Here is a 17,379-nt window from a genome sequence, read left to right as displayed (position 1 = left end):
TTGGTAATAATTGGCTTGTGAGTAATTGCAGCTGCCCCTTTTGGACGGAGCACAAGCTCTCCCGGCCCCAGGCCTTATGGGTTCCCTGTTGCTTGTATCTATTAGCTGCCTGGCCCTTGAGACAACTAAGTTTGTGACCCTCTGTTCTAAGTGTTCGCTGCTACCCGGCTCTATCTGAAAGCAGCACAAACACAGTGCATCCTGTATGTTTCATTTCTCCCTTCCATCTTCCCCATCTCTGCCCTTTCGAACCCTCTTGCACTTTGTCAATGAAAGGAACCAGGAGACAGAGTCATGAAGCCATATCCAGACCTCAGAGCTATTACAAGCTTTTCCCTTCTGGGTCAGGATTGCTAATCTCAGATTTTTTTTAAGGACAAACTGTTTTTCACAAACTCACGGCCACTGGGAGAAAACAAACGAGTACGTTCCCTTTATTCTCTTAGCCCCCGCCAATGTGAAGCTCCAGTTTTTTGTTTTTTTTTTTTCTTTTGAACTCATAAGCTTGCCTATTCTCCTCTTCCCTTAATATACTCAGCGTCAACATTTGGGTTTTTCTAATAAGTAATTAAATCCCCCCACCATGAACTCCAGCTCCTGGTGTTTCACTGGGAGTCCCTCTCAGCCCTCCAGGGAAGCCCGCACTGTTATTTATTGTTTTTGTTTCAAATCATTATTTAATCAAGAACGGGGGAAAAAGGCAACCTCTCACACTTGAAAATTTAATTTCGGCTGAATTCCGAGATCAAGAGGCAGCACAGCCTAATAGGTTACAAAAATACAATCAAGAAGAGAATTCCAATTAAACTGAACAAGTCCATTTACTGAGCTTCAAATGGCTCCATGGAGGGAGATGGCTATAAATTTTTTTTCCCTCCCTGCCGTTTGGGGGACTGGAAATTCTCATGTGAACGTAGAGCTGCATGGCAGAGCTTTTAGCTAGATGGTTCTGGTTATTCCTTTTTTTTTTTTTTTTTTAAAAACCTTTTGTTTCACAAAGACATTAAGTTTATTTTCCTCGTTGTTGTTCATCTTCCTTTGCACATTAATTAGGAAGACATCAAAAGACTGGATTCATTGACCTGTTAGGAGTTCATTAGAGAGGGGGAGGAATGGAGAAAGACAGGGATCTGCTGAGGATGTTGGGAAGATGACAAAGTCCTTTAGGGCTGGGGTGGTCCCACAGACCTGTGCACTGAAGTTGACCTTGGGCCTGGGGCCAGATGTCTCTCCTTCCCTCCTCAGGAAGCTGAAGGGGACCAGTGGCTTCAACCTCATCACTTCTCGGAAGCCCCTTTTGAGGGCCCTCAGCCCAGTTCTTCTTGAAAATTTCTACATGGATCCAGTCAGGCAAAATTTTCACCAGTCCAAATGGAAATGAGAAAAAAAAAGTTCAGTGGAATGAGTTTTTCATCCAACGAAATGCATTTGATTTAAAGGTTCATCCTTTCTTCTGAGGCCGTGTCTATTCTTCCTCTTCAGATGGTAAATGTCCCTTTCAGTATAGAAAATGGTGGTTTTCTTTTTTCCGTTCTTGCTTGGCAAAAGTAAAAGTTGACAATGCCATTCCATTTTCCATTTAAAAAGAATAACTGGTCCCACAAATGCCTCAGTCTCATGGCCCCCTTCTTCCGCATTTTAGTCCCTTTGTTCTCTAAATGGCAAATGAATGGCATTGGATTAGTGAGTCTCCTAGTTTGGGCAAGAGCTCACTTTTGCAGAATGTACATGAGAACCTGGGTCAGAGGTGGGAAGGCTGGACCCTCGATACATGCTCCCTCAGCCTCATTTCCCCTGCCTGCAAAATAGGAGGCATATCCTGCCATTCTCCTAGAGTTGTTCTGAAGTTCACCTGAGATCTTGGATATGATTAAGCTTTTTGAGGCCAGAGATACTTCAAAAACATCATGTCTGCTTTTACTGGGAGCAGGTTTAATTCAGCCATTATGACGACAAATCATAACACTAGCAACTACTGTATATTGAGGGTTATGTCCCAAGCAACAGGCTAAGTTTTGCTCATAAAACAGAAGCTGCATGAGGGTAGAAATCTTCTCTGTCTTGTTCACTGCTATTCACCCAGTGCCTGGCACATAGTAGGGGCTTAATGCATATCTTATAAATGAATGGATACCTTATCTCACTCCACCCTCACAACCACTCTGTGCAGTAAGTATGATTATTAGTTAAAGGTACAGATGAGGACACAGAGGCCCAGCGAAGTGAAATGACACAAGGGAAGTCAAGTAATTAAGCACCTGGACTCTGAGGGTAGACTTTCTGGGTTGGAATCCTAACTTCTCCATTTAACAGCTGCCTTTTACTTAAGTTTTCTAGGCTGCAGTTTCCTCACTGTAAAATGAGGATACTAGCGGAAGATCCCCTGAAAGGCTATTATAAGAAATGCATGAGATGACACATGTAAGGAACTCAGCCTAGCACCTCGCACATAGTAGGTGCTCAGGAAGCATGAGTTATGGCTGTTACCCAGTCTCATAGGGAGATGAAATCAAGAACTCTGGATTATCCGAATCTGCTTCAAAGCTCCTGTCTTCATCACTGTCACCTCCTGCTTCCTCCTGTTCACAAGTTTCATGAGGTCCTCTTTTACGGAGCCCAAGTTTTGTCTTTTTTTTTTTTTTGCCGTACCTGTGCAGGTTTTTGTTGGCAAGGGTTATGTGGCAGCTGTTGGCTTGCTAGAGGCAGAAGGAGGAGAAAGGAGGAGACTGCACTCTCCTGGGTCTAATTTCAGTCTTGATCAGCCCCCTTTAGATTCCCCCTCCAGTTAGGATAGACCTCACAGAGGACCCCCTGCTACAGGACAGGGTGTGGCCAAACCTTGGGGCCACCAACCTCTCTGTCATCCAGTAGGCCCTCTGGCTATCACAGTAAGCTTCTGAGATACAAGCCATGATTCGTGCCAGCTCCGCTTCCTACTCATTGGGCTACCTACCTAAGTCACTTCACCTCTCTGAGCCTCAGTTTTCCCATCTGAAAAATGGTGATAATGATGGCATCTACTTCAAAGAACTGTTTTGTGAATCAAATGAGAAAAAAAAAAAAAAACTGTGTGAAGTATGTAACAGTGCCTGGCACACAGTGGTATTTAGTTATCTCAATAGCCATCTCAATTGGGTGAACTCCTATTCATCCTTCAAAGCCCAGTTCACATGTTCCTTTATTTGTAAAGTCCTCTCAGACACCAAGATCTCTTAGACATTGGTCCTTCCTCTGTGGTCCTACTACTGTACTTGCTTCCGTCACCTCCAGGGGTGATATTCAAAATATTCAACAACTGGTTGAGTGTGGGTACTGCCCCATCTGAAGGTAGCTGGCCTTGGCACTGAAGGGCTGCCAGGTATCACTGTTTATCTGCTGGACTGTGAGAAGGTCCAGAAGGTACCAGAGGAGGGAAGGGATGGCTTTGTTGACTGGGGGATGGGTGGTGACAGGGTCTGTTTATCAACTGGTGTGCAAGTATTTGAATATTTGAACAGTGGAGTAGTACTAGTGTTCACCGACTCAGTCTCAGCCCTAATGACAACGCTTATCCTACTGTATTGCAGCCTTCTGTTGACGGCTAGATGGTGAGCTCTGGAATTCAGGAAGCCTGTTTATACATCTCTCTGTCTCCCTAACACCTTGAACAGAGTTGACTGAGTGTAGATAAGGAACGAATGAGGCCATGAAGGATTCACTCCTTGGGACCCTCCATTTGGATTTGGGCTCTGACCAAGAAAGAGGGCTTCAGGTTATCTTTAGCTCACCAACTAGGATTTTAACAAGATACAACCCACTTCTGCATATTCATGTATGCAAACAGGCCCCCTTGATGTAACGTGCCCATCCCTGATTTTTAAAGAGCTCTGCATATGGGATGCCCACCATGGAGTGTGGCAGGAACCATGGCATAGGAGACCCCTCACGCTTGGGCTCCTGTTTACCTCCAGAACCCCCAGAACCCCATCTCCTGCCCTGGAATTCTTTCTCCATCCTGACTCCAGCCTTCGTTTCCTGCTTCCACTGGCTAGTTTCTCACTTGTCACCTCCTCTGCTCTAACCTAACCCTAAACCCAATTCCCTTCCCTGCCTGCCTACCTCCTGTCCCATCTCAGCATTCACTGTTGTGCATTGTCTTTAACAATTTTTACCTTGTCTGTCTTCCTTTTAAGAAAGCACAGGCTGTTTCTTATTCACTGGATCCTGAGAGCCACATCAGAGCTGACCCTTTATAGATGCTTAGTAGATAACTGGTAGATTTGAACAAGTGATGGAATGGGTGACTCAATGACAATGACTGTGCTGTTCTCTTCATCAGAGAGCTCAGAAAAATCTTGGGGCCAGGACTCTTGGAAAACCTTTGGTCCAACCTGGTATCCTCTTCCATCCCTGCCTATGCAGGACAGAGAATGAGAAAGAGCCCAGCATGGAGAGCACACAGAGGACCAGACTTCGGGGGCATCTGCTGCCCCAGGAGTCAGGCAGCCATGAGCAGGGTGGGGCTAGCCATTTGGGCTGCAGCTGCCATTGAGGATGGGAGGAAACTGAAAGCAGGGGAAGCAGGGCTTCTAGCTGTGGTCTCAACTCATCCACAGACTAGCCTGGGCCTGGAACCATCCTACTATTACTACTCCACTACTATTGTTGCTACTACCATTACTACTGCCATGGTTAATCCTGCTGCTGCTTCTATCCACCGCCAGCAACCTAGCACCTACCACGTGCCTGTTACAGTCTGAAGGTCTTACTTACGTTGAGTCATTGCATGCTCGCAACATTCCTCTTATGAGGTAGGTCCTATTATTATCCTCATTTTGCAGATTTGGAGAAAACTGAGGCACAGAGAGTTTATGTAACTTGCTCAAGATTCCACGGCTGGAAAGTACAGAGCCAGCATCTGGAATGTTTTCATCACAACACCTGCTTCTATTTGCTGATCTCTGTCCCTGTGCCGAGCACTGGGCTCGACTATGTACAAAATTACTCTGCTTCTGTCCCCAAAACAAGGCTTTTGAAGAAGAGGTTTATTATTTGCATTTTTTTTTTTAACAGATGAGGAAACTGCAGCTCAAAAAGGTTTAAATAACTATCCCCAGCTCGCAGCCAGGATTTGACCACATAAACATAGTCCCAAGTTTTTAACAACTCCGACTTGCCATAGCCCGTGGAAGTCATTTCTCTCCTGTGAGTCCGGGTTCTCTGTTTGGAATCAGGGTGTTGGGTTAGGTGAGCTCTTAAGGCCTCTGCCGTCTAGGTATGGATGAGCTTTCTGCTCTTCTAATAGCAGCTGGGCCCTAAGAACCAACAGCCAGTCTGGTACCTCACTCACTGGTGTGGGAGGACCACAATTTTGGGGTGGGGGGGGAGTCAACATTCGGCTTTTTGCAACACCTTGGACCTGACTGGTTAGGAAACCATCCCAGGTGAGAGAACACAAGCCAGTTGCTCCCAATGGCACTTTTTAATGAAGGTCAGTTAGGGCCACCGAATGGGCTGCCATAAATACCATGACCAAGGAGACGGGGTTGCTTTTACCAACTTAAAACCATTCTTCCACCTCTTACTGCTTGTATTTTAAATTTATTTCTACCTTTGCAACAATTCCTTTGGGACACAAATGGGATAATCATGCTCATTTTCCAGTTGAGGAAGCTGAGGCTGGGAGGGGTAAAAGGATTTGTCCTGCCAAGCCAAGACTTGCCCCCAGGCCTCCGGACTCTCTGCCTTACTGGAAAGACCTTTCATGGGACATTCGCCGAGGGGAGAATGCAAGTGAGCATTTACCATCTGCAAATACTGAGCAACTACAGGCATCTCTACAAAGGAAGGCCCTGAGGTGAGCTGTGGATGATTCCAGCCAGGTAGAAAATTTGGGCAAAAGTAGACCTTGGTGATACATGGTGCCTTTACTGGTAAAGAAGGGTTTCCCAGAATGCACTGGAGATATAACTATTGTGTCAACCAGACCCAACCAGTGCTTATCATCACCTTCTCTTCCTTGACCTCTCGGCAAGAACCCCTGAGCTATTCCTTACTTCCACCTCACCCTTTCTAAGGGAGCAGCTCTCTGAAATTTTCAGCTTTATGCCTAGCTAGAGGGGGCAGGCCCCTTCCCAGCTGTTAGCTGTAAGCATGGGGTAAGTCTGTGCTGCATCTCCTCCTATTGGTGTGTCTGTCCCTTTAGAGTCTACAAAAGGCCTTCGCATAATTTCTGCTAGTGGATACCCCCAACAATCCCACATGGAAGTGATATTATTTCAAATTTACCAATGAGAAAACTGAGTTTCAAAGAGGTTAAGTGACTTTCTCAAAGCCACACAGCTAGGAAGTTGAGTTCAGACCCAACTCCAAATTCCTTGCTCAGCAAACTTCCTGGCATCGAACTGTCTGAAGTTGTATTCCAGCCCTCCTTCTCGACCTGAGGGACTGCTGCGTGATCCCATTCAAGGCCCGGTTTCTCGATTGGATTCGCTCTTGCTTTACTCAGTGGCTTCACTCCAGACCTTAACCCTTCTGAGTATCGGCTTTTCTGTCCCACCTGTGGAAGGGACTAGTGAGGGCAGCTGCATCCTCAACTCCCTGAGACCTTGTGTGGACACGAGAGGCCGAGTGCCATCAGCTCCTTGGAGGAAAATTCTCGTATACATTCAAGGCCGAGTTTACACAGGTGAAATTAAACCCCATCTGCTCGTCAGTGCTGCAGCCTAGCTGTCAAAGATGCAGACTTCACCGCAAAGCTGCAGTGCCTCTGTTGCCTCAAAGACCCCCTCTTTTCCTTCCTCCCCAAAGAAACCTCCTGTGGTGTCTCATACATGCTTTCCTGCAGATGTCACTCTGGAGGCCAGTATGTACTTTCGAAGTTCCCCTGATAAAGAGCCGGGGGCTTCGGGTTTTTCCCGTCCCCCCAAGCCCCCACTTCCCAAGCCGCCAAGAAGTGTGCTGCCAAAGGCTGGTGAATGACCATCTGGTTAATCAATAAGGAGGTCTGAAACCAGTTGGATATTTGCCCGAAACTGAATTAAAATGTGTCAGACACTGCCCTGAACTTGTGCCACCACCCACTCCAAGTGTCACGGCCAAGACCGGCAGAGGAGGCTGTGCGGAATACTTACTACACCCCTGGCCGACAGGAAGCTGAGCATCTGCAGGGGCTGGCTGGGCGCGGGGCTGGACCGGGACTCAGGGCTGGCCTTGCAGAAGGTCTTGGAGCAGCGGCGAGAGTGCCTTCGGCGGGACTTCCGCCCTTCCTCGGGGGACTGGCCACGGTGCCTGGGTGCAGGAGAGAGAAAGCTGAGGGTCTTTTGATGGAGAGCATGGCAGAGAGGTGACTGAAGGGCCAATAGGACCTGAGGACAACAGAGCGTGTTTGGGTGTGTCTGTATGAATTACGTGTGCATCCATCCACCCACCCACCCATCCATTCATTGATTCTCTCATTTGTTCATTTGACAAATGTTTATTCATGTACCTGGCACTGCTTTGGGGGCTGGGGATGCAGCTGTGAAGACAGAAAGGGTCCCTATCTTGATTCAGTTTACTGTCCTTTGTGTGCCTGTGTGATTGTCTGTCTGCTTGCCTGTGTCTGTGACTGTGTGTATGTCTGGGTGTGTCCATCTGTGTTTTCATGTGTTTGTCTATAAATGTAGCTGCTTATATCTGTGTGTCTTTGTGTATGTGACTTTACCATCTGTGAAATAGAGGCATCTTATTGACTGTCACCCAAAACTTAAAAAAAATATATCTGACAAAAACGACAAAGATGCCGTCTGCAAGCTTGTCACATCTAGATCTGGCTGCCTGTCTGCGGTGGAAACCAAAGGAATCTCCGACTCCTTAGAAAGGGTGTGTTTGGACTCTGCATTACCTGTTAGCTCTGGGTCACAGTAGTGATAAAAATAACACCTTATGGACTTGCACGGCACCTGTAAGCCCCTCTTCAGGTGCTTTCACAGTCCCCTCTACAACTTGAAGACATACACAGGGCAGATATTACTTTCTTATTTTCAGATGAGAGAGCTGAAGCTCAGAGATGTTTAGGGACCTGCCTGAGGTCACACAGCTTGTAAGTGGTGGAACGAGGGTCCCCGTGGGAACCATTGCCTCTGGTTCTTGCGCTGGAGTGTCCCTCTCTGCTCTGGGGCCTCCAGGTCACTTTTCTACTGAGCGTGTGGCCCGGGGGCCAGCTCTCAGGTTGCTCCCACCCGTGCTGTAGTGCCTCTCAGCCCAACAGGCACTGGGGAGCTCGGGCGGCAACAGCAGCGGGAGATGTGACAGCAGCAGGAGGGCTGGGGCCAGGGCTGCGAGGTGAGCCCCTTCCTGAAGAGGTAAGCTTCGGAGAAGGTAGAGTGGAGTGCGCCGAGAGTCAGCAAGCGGGCCCTGCACTGCCCTCCAGCCCAGGCCTCAGGCTAAGTCACACAGACCTGGGTCCTGGTGTCAGCTCTGCCAGTCACCGTGACCTTGCTCGGACCCCTTTGCCCACCAACACGCAGGCTTCTCGGCTGTAAATGTCTGTGATGCAGTTGAGCTCAGTGTGCCAACACCCTCCAGATAAAGCCCACTGGGGGTGCCCTGTACTTGAACAAGCATCGTTACTGCTCCCTGCAGTGGCAGAGAATGCACGTCACGGGGGAGTGGAGGGCGGTCTCTGTCCGAGGGTGTTAGAGAGAACCCATTAATGAGTATATGGTCGGGGACGCTGGGAGCACGCAAAGAGCTGGCGCTTTGGCCTGGACTGGATGCTGTCAGAAAGCGGAGGTAATTCTCTGATTGGGTGTCTTCATCAGTCCTACCTAGAGAGAGGGGAGACTAGACCGAGGTCAAGGCTATAACTGGTAAAGAAGCAGCAGTCGCTCACATTTGCCAGGATGGAGAGATGCTGGGTCACTTTTGGGTTTTGGACAAAGTTCCTGTTTTGTCTGGGCTCGGACCTGATTACAGAAGGGTCTTGTTGTTGTCTGGATCACTCAGGCTCACAGAGCAGCCTTGTGTGATGGTGATGCCCTTTGAAGCTGCTGCTGTCCAGTGGGGACACCAAGGCTCCAGTACTCGACGCCAGGGGCGGCTTTCTCCTTTCGAACGCTTTTACATCCGGCTCCACATTCACATCACCTGGGAGATTTAAAAATCTCGCTGCCCTGGACCTACCTCATCTGGATTAGATCAGAATGTGTGGAGCTGGGATCCAGGCACTGGTATTTTTAAAAACTTCCAAAGCGACCACAACGCAGCCAAAGTGGAGAAGCTCTGGTCTAGCTCATGGTGTGACTGGGGTGATTAAGAGGAGAGAGAATGTATTTGCAGCTGCAGCACAGCGCCTGGCTCAGAATAGAATTTAGGTAAATATTTCTCCTCCTCTTTCCTCTAGGCGTTCTGACTTCACCGGGATGCAGTGGGACCGGGACAGTGAGATTTTTAAACCTTCCCAAGTGACATGGCCACGTAGCCAAGTGTGAGAAGCACTTAAGAAAGAATAAAGGAGCCTCTGACATCTGGAAGCTGGCCTGGCACCATCAGGGGGCCCTTGATGTTCCCACTGGTCTCAACAATGTCAAACGCCAGCATCAGCGAAGCCCCACTCCCTCCCCTCACCCACAAGAAACTCTTCCTCTTCTCAGGCCGAGCAGCCAATGTGTCAGCAAAAAGAGGTTCCAGGTTAGGAGAAACCAGACTCCGAAGGGCCTCAGAGCTAGGTACCTTGTGCTGTGTGGCCTTTCATAGGTCACTTAGCTTCTCTGTGCTTAGAACAACCCTTAGTGAGAGACAGTCAAGTGCAGAGCCAGATGCCCCAGTTCAGTCCTAAGCTCTGTCACTTAGTAGCTAAGTGCCTGGCAAGTTCCTTAACCTCTCTGTGCCTCAGTTTCCTCATCTCTAAAATGGGGATGACAATAGTGCCTCCTTCGTAGGGCTGGAGAGGGGATCACACAGGGGATCAGGAAGAGTGCTCAGCACCTGGACACAGAAGCACGGTGTTAGCAAGTCCTGTAGGTGGGGGCAGCAGGTCCGTCTGTCTGCAGCCCCTTCTCTACCGGGAAGTGTAGACAGCCTGAGTGCGAGGGGGGGGTGCCCCTCTGCTGGGCAAGCAGCCTCCCCGACAGTGACAGTGGGAGGCAGAGCTGACGGTGACCGCGCCTCAGACGGGCTCTGGGCAGATGCCAGGGTGAGGAGGTGCCTCAGGGAGGGGGTTACCTGCTGTCACAGCTTGAGGAGCGGGACTCCGAACTCTGAGACCGCGAGGGGCAGTGGTGATGACGGTGGCGGTGAGACTTTCGGGGCCGGCTTCGCGATCTTGGGGCGGGTGGAGGGTGAGAGGAACAAATCAGAGGAGAGAGAGACAGAGAGTTGTTGACCTTGTGACACACATCTTTCTCTTGAGCCCAAGTCATTGTCCCTCCCAAGGTCATGCATCACCCCCGCCTCCCGCCTGTGTAACCGGCCATCCCTAACACAAGAGAGCAGAAAGGGGTCGTCTGGGGGAGACGGCCTGCCCCCCAGGGCTCTGCTGGGAGCAGAATTGTCACCTGCACACATCACCTCGCCCTCGCCTGAGGCAGGAGTCTCAATTTCAGACGGTTTCACAAACGAGTCAGATACCGTAATGTGTGTATCAGTCAGGCACTCAGAAAATATCAACCAACCGAAGGGCATGGGCTAAAGAAAGTGAATAGTGCCGTGGTGCTGTATCTTCTAATTTTTCAAGTGAAAATAGAAGGCGAGATTTTTATGTAAATTATTCCTATTTTAAATGGAAGCTCATTTTTTTAAAAAAAGACACAGTTTGGGGCTAACAAAACACATTTGCAGAATCCATTAGGCCTTTGGGCTGCCAATTTGTAACCTCAGCCCTGGAAAGGTAAGTCTGGATTCTTAGCATGGAGTCAAAAGCCCACTCTCAGAGGGAGTTACAAACATCATCGACAACAAAAATTACACTACTAATAACTGTTACCGCTGCCACTAAAACTGGTGTTCTAACAGGTTACTTCAGCTTTCTCTAAATAATAATGATGACTCAAGTAGCAGTAGCAGTGGCAGTGGTCACTGAGGATGTACAAGGAATGTCAATAGTTTGGGCCAAGTCAGGAAGCCAGTGGGAGTTAGAGATGATTCTACTGTGAGGTACCTTGGTTATCCCAACAAAAGACTCAGGGATTCTGGTAATGTGATCATCAGACCATATCCCTTCCCTGTTTAAAGCCCTCCCATTGTCCTTATGTCAAGTCCAAGCTCTGACCTTGAACCCCAAGCACCTTCAGGAGCCAGCCTCTGCCTAGCTCTCCAGCCTCCTTGCCTGGCATCCAGAGCCCTGGTTTGAAAGGCTCAAGCAACCCCGAGGTGCTTGTATTCTGGCTCACACATTTCCCACACTTTATGATGCCCTGATGGTGGTGATGGTGATGATGGTGATGGGGATGGTGGTGATGGGGATGGTGGTGATGGTGATGGTGGTGATGGAGATGGTGGTGATGGTGATGATGGTGATGGGGATGGGGATGATGGGGATGGGGATGATGGGGATGGAGATGATGGTGATGGGGGTGATGGGGATGATGGGTATGATGGGGATGGGGATGGTGGTTATGATGGTGATGGAGATGGTGGTGATGGAGATGGTGGTGATGGGGATGGTGGTGATGGGGATGATGGGGATGGGGATGGTGGTGATGGGGATGGTGGTGATGGGGTTGGTGGTGATGGGGATGGTGAAGGTGATGGTAGGTAACCCGTCTCTAACACAAACTGCCTGCCAGGCACTGGGTTCTAAGCATTTCCCTTAAATGGACTCATCTACTCCTCATAACAACCTACAAAGTGGGTTCTCTTATTACTCCTATTTTACAGATGCAGAAACCAAGGCACAGAGAGATTAAACCACTTGCCTAACCTGCAGCCTAGAATGGTTACCTCCATCCTTTGCCCCAGCCTAAGCCACCCCTCCCTCAGAAAGCCTCCCCTCACCACCACGCCCTCTTTCCTGCACCCGGGCTCCCACCTCACCCAGGGCTTCTATCTGCCACTGCTGTGCTGTGACCTGTCCCACATCTGTCCCCGGTGTCCTGCTGCGAGCTCCTCGAGGCCGGGAGGCACATCTGTCTAATCTCTGTCCTCGGGCCCCACACAGGGCCTGACACCTGTTAGGGCCTCTCTAAGGGATGCTGAATAAGAGGAAGTAAGTTACTCCAGCGGTCCCCTGTTTAAAAGCCGCCTTCAATAACCATGGATCTTGGCAAGAACAACCACCTGATCTCAGGGGCGCCTTGCGTTTCTTGCTCCTCCTTCTCCTGACTCTTGATTTTTGGCTTTCACAACCTTCTTTTATGTCCTGCTAGTGATTTCTGAGACTTGTCCAACTCTTGGCGCTGGGCAGGGTGGCCACCTTGCTGCCCTCAGGCAGGCAGTCCGTGCCTCTGTCATGATCTTCCCAGAACTCTTGGGGTCTGAGCGCAGCCCCCAGCTCAGTGACTGTCTAGACCACAGCTCCATGGACAAGCCATGCTGAAGCCTCGGAGAACAGGCTCTGTCTGTGCTTAGTGTGAGCGTATACTGTATACAGATGACCAATGATTGCCTCTTGACGTGAACTGAACCAGCTTGATGATTGGGAAGTTCTTCCCTGAGCTAACTCACAGCTCTATTGCTTCCTTCTGGAGCGTTCCCCAGGCCCCCGTGGTGGTGCCTGAAATGCCCTCTTTCGCACTGACCTTGGGTGAGGCGCTTCAGGCCGGCAAAGCTGAGCGCCACGCCCTGCTTCCTCTTTTCCCTCCCCAGCAGCCCACTGACTTTCATCCCCTTGCCTTTGATTCTCGCTTTAGAAGCTTCTTGGTGGGAGATAAAATGTTAGTTGATTGGAAAACACACTCACTAACATCTGCAAGGGTATAAAGTAGGTGGGCTGTAACCAAATTTACTTTTAATTTGGCTGGGAACTGAACTCTTCAGGCAGCGCTGGCTGATTTGAATTTCTACTACCAGCTATAAACCGTGAACCAGCTAGGACCCGAGGCCGGGGGTAGGAGCTCCCCTGATATCTCCATGCTGTAAGCCCAGAGGCTGGGGCTGGGACTCACATGCACACACACGTGTGTGCACGCATGTGATCATGCCCCCTTACCCACCTGTGCACACACAGCACACACGTGCACAGGTAAACCCCATCCCGCACCCTCCCTATGAGTAATGCACGCAGATTAAGCGGTGCACACGCCGAGGGCACCGAACTAGCACACAGTAGCAGACAGGGCACCTACATGCATGCTATTCAAGTTCATGCTCACATAAGCACGGGCACACATATGCATTCGTGTGAACACAGATATATACCCCCGCCACACACACACTATGCACCTGCATTGCACACAAATGTTTGCACGATGGAAGAATGTACAGATAGTATTTACAGAGTGCACGCTACACATATACGCACCACGTACAAACGTTACCCAACGCACACAGGCACACAGAATTCACACACATGCACACCGTTCACTTTCACGCATACACAGACACGCATGCATACACACACATCACATACACAACCTTATGCACCCATGCATGACAAACCCACAACTGCAGGTCTACACACAGTTCTGCTTCCCCTTCCTTCGGCCCTCTTGTTTGCCCACCCTCCTCTCCCGGTCCCCATTTCTTTGGCAATTCTAACCCTCTGGCTGTCCACAGGTCAGTCCCCCACCTCCCCAAGCTGGACAGTATGTTGCAGGTGGGATCTACTTACTGTTTTTTGTGCCTCTTCTCTTCCCTTCTTTTGTTTTTTGGGCTGGAGGAGCTGAATGAGAAATGGCCAATTAACCGAAAGATGCAAAATTCTAGCAAAAGATAAAGTAGTCAAGATGCTTAACACACGGTGGTCACTACATTCAGGCAGTTTGGGAATGGACGCCGATCGTTTCTAAGACCAGAGCAGTTGCTGCCAACGTTTTCACCCAGTGGGTTCAGCTAGACACACCAGCCCACACGTACAGACTGGGGATGGGGGACGGAGGATGCTAAGATCAGCTCTGGTAGCTTCACAATAACAGCAGTAGCAAAGGTCATCATATCTGCCACGCTTTGAGGCTTTCTTATCAGGTAAGCGCTGTGCTAATACCTCTTGGCAATAATCTCATTTCATTCTCCCTACAACCTATGGGCAGTGGCACATTTAATAAGCACTCATTTCCCAGAAATAGAAACTGAGCCTTAGACGGGCTAAGAAACTTGACCAGGATCACACAGGTGAGCTGGAAAGTGGCCCCAGACCATGGGTCCCAGGGCCCATCCTCTTGACTGTTGTTCAATCAATTTCTAAGAGAAAAGAATGGAATATCCAGGGAGCTGCTCTAAAGCCTCATGAAGTTTGGCAGATTCTGAAACGTTCCGCTCGTGAATATTCAAGTATCTGTTTTCTTTTAAAGTCACAGTACTGGGGTGCGGGCAGAGGGGACAATTACGACTCAGGGTCCCAGCAGCATCAAACAGAGGCCCCAGACGGCGAACACTATTTGGTAGTTCAAGCCAGACCGGCGTCACAGGGTCACCAGGAACGTATCACTGACCTAAGTCCTGAGAACGAGAAAATTTGATTTCACCCAACTGAAATCGCACCTTGACATGTGTCTGGGACTCAGCCTGGGAGGTGGAGAGCCCAGGACCCCAGTGAACGATTCAAATTCACATCCTGGCTCTGCTGCTGAGTCGCTGTGTGACATCAGGCAGGTTACCTGTCCTCTCGAAGACCCAGTTTCCTTGCCCTTAAAATGGGGCCATTGCTCAAGCTGTTGGGCTGAGTGGATGGATGACATTGGTTATCAGTGTCTACTTGTTCACCGAATGAATGAAAGGCCTTTGCACTCTGCCAGCTGCTGGAATTGTGCTATTGTTATTTTGGAAGCCACGCAAGGGTGTCCTGATCCTCTGTCTGACAGATTTGGGTTTGAGTTTTGGCTCTGCCACCTTCTGACCGTGTGTCTGTGGACAAGCCTGCCACACCTCCTTAGTCTTAGTTTCTTCATCTGTAAAATGGAAATAATAAGGATATCCACCGCACAGCGTTGTGATGGGGATTAATGGAGATTAAATACACGCGCGCATGGAAAAGGCTTAGCACAGGATCTGATTTATAGTGGGTACCCCACAGGTGACAGCGTTGTGTGTGCTCACCCTGTGCTTCTAGCACTTGGCCTCTGTCCCTTGGCTAGGATCTGGGAAGGCTTTGGTGGTGTGTCTGGGGCTGATGCTTCTCTACATGCCCCAACCCAAGATTTCAACCAGCGGTCAAACAGACAGACTCTGGCAAGCGTGGCGAGACCTGCCAGGGAGAGGAATCGGTAGGAGCTGGTCCGGCAGCAACCATCTGGCCTGGGGGAAACTGAAAGTCCGGCTTGGAACTTTCAGGGAAACCAGATCATGGCCTTCATTTCAGAGGAAACTGAGGCCCAGGAAGATGAAGGGGGCGTGAACACAGAGGTAGAGGCAGAGAGCTTGACCCTAGATGCTGCCTAAACCTGGTTAGGAAAGCGGAAAGCTAAGCAGTCACCCAGAGGCAACAAGATGCTTACCTGTGCCTTCTCTTCTTGGAGAATGACCTGATTGAGAGGAAAAAAAAAAAAAAAAAAAAGGAAGAGAGAGAGGGAGGAAGGAAAGGAGAGAGAGAGGGAGGGAGTGAAAGAGGAAGGAAGAGGGAAGAAAGGAATGGAGGGAGGGAGGGAAGAAAATAAACGTGAGTCTGAAGTTTCTTTTCCTGGGTTGGATGTATCAGTGCATTTGTGATCAGGCTACAAGGGGACGGGGACACCTAGCAAATCCTCCTCCTGTTTTAGATTTGAAGATCATATGGGAAACATTGGTTTGTATTTTGAATTTCCAGGTCAAAACCTACCAGTGTAGTACTAAGCCTGTCCTGGAACAGGCTGCATGAGGGGGCCAGAAGAGAGTCCCTCTGCCGCTTCCCTTCCCCCAAGTCTCACTTTGGTCTTTTCTCTCCCTAGTTGTGGATTCTTCATCATCATCATCATCATCATCATTTTCATCTTCATGGGACAACCGACTTCCACATGTGGAACTCTTTACTGGTGGCCAGGCTCCGTGCTAAGCATGTGTCACAAACAATCTCATTCAGTCTCTTCCCCAAACCTGTGAAGTACTATTAGCAGCCATTTAACAAAGACACTGAAGCTCAGAGAAGTTAGTTAAGTTGCCAAGGGCCACACAGCTTCACCTGTGTAACCCCGATTCGTTCTTCAGAGCCCCACACAGATGTCATCTTCTCCTTGTGGCATTTTCCAATCCACTCAGGCTGGTTTGGTGCCTCCTCTCTTTTCCCACAAACCCTGGGTGAGCTTCTGAGCTTAGCCTCACTACGGTACAGACTTCTGTGTAATATGACTACCATTTCCGCCACTAGAACGTGAGCAACTTGAGGGCAGGGACTGGCTTCTGGTCACTGTTCTGTTCTCAGGCCCGTGAATCCTAATTCGTGACACACGATGGGTATTCAATAAATAGATGTGAAAAATGGGATATATATATATATATATATATATATATATTTTTTTTTTTAACCCTGAAGGCTTAGTTAATTGAAAGGGAGAAAAAAAGGCTCCACGCATCCTCTCTACCCCTACATCCCAGCTCCAAAAAGTCAACCATCACTAAGCAAACATTTCAAGAACTTGGAGAAAATGGACTAGAATTAGAGTGATGCTCAGTAGACGAGGGTTTGGGAAGGACTGGCGCCTGTATTTCCCCCTCCTAATTCCCCAGGTTATTCGCTCTAAACCTCCAACAGCCCCTGGGCCAACTGTTGCCCCAGAAAGAAAGCCTGTTTGTAACCCGCTGGCCTAGTCTCTATCCCATGAGAAGAAGCCCTTGAGTAAGAAGCCACCTGGCTCCCAAGATCCATAGAGAAAAACGCTCCTGTTTCGCATCCAACCCCTAAACTGAGACAAACTGCTCAGCATAGGAAGGTGACGAGACGGCAGTCTGCGGTCACAGGCAGGCCCTGCCTCGACCAAGGACTCTGTGTTGGGCAAGTTTCGAACGCCAAATTAGCGACATTTTACAATTGGTTTGCGCCCACACCTTGTCTTGAGCACAAACTCAGAGAGCATCAGTTGGCGTGTTTGGGCAGGTGGTAGACATAATCCGTGAGACCAAACTGAATTGAGACCTTTCTGGCCAACAAGGGCTGAAAGGCAACCACACCCCTGGGTTGGGAAAAGCCACGTGGGGGCTACTTTGAACGAGAGGGTGAGATGCGGCGGGGAGGGGAGCCCAAATGACCTCTTACTTTTTGTTCTGCTGTGATGGTTTAATTGCACAAATAATCCACCACCCGTGTAGGAAAATTGGCAGATACAGATAAGCAAAAATAAAATATAAACCACT

The 17,379-nt window shown here is 49.2% G+C and overlaps 1 protein-coding gene across 1 annotated transcript in view; it reads right to left on the bottom strand.

Moving 5' to 3' along the window:
• SRRM4 (serine/arginine repetitive matrix 4) overlaps positions 1–17,379 on the bottom strand; it is a 166,760-nt gene that overhangs the window by 17,585 nt on the left and 131,796 nt on the right. Inside the window, exons 5-8 of the mRNA XM_007464864.1 lie at positions 15,552–15,578; positions 13,730–13,780; positions 10,186–10,284; positions 7,113–7,269 (exon numbers count right to left, since the gene is read on the bottom strand). Coding sequence (XP_007464926.1) covers positions 7,113–7,269; positions 10,186–10,284; positions 13,730–13,780; positions 15,552–15,578 — 334 coding nt within the window. The remainder of the gene's footprint in view (positions 1–7,112; positions 7,270–10,185; positions 10,285–13,729; positions 13,781–15,551; positions 15,579–17,379) is intronic.

The sequence above is a fragment of the Lipotes vexillifer genome, unplaced genomic scaffold (genome assembly GCF_000442215.2).
Source record: "Lipotes vexillifer unplaced genomic scaffold, Lipotes_vexillifer_v1.1 scaffold2030, whole genome shotgun sequence".
Lineage (NCBI taxonomy): Eukaryota > Metazoa > Chordata > Mammalia > Artiodactyla > Lipotidae > Lipotes > Lipotes vexillifer.
This window is presented reverse-complemented; position numbering and strand designations above follow the sequence as displayed.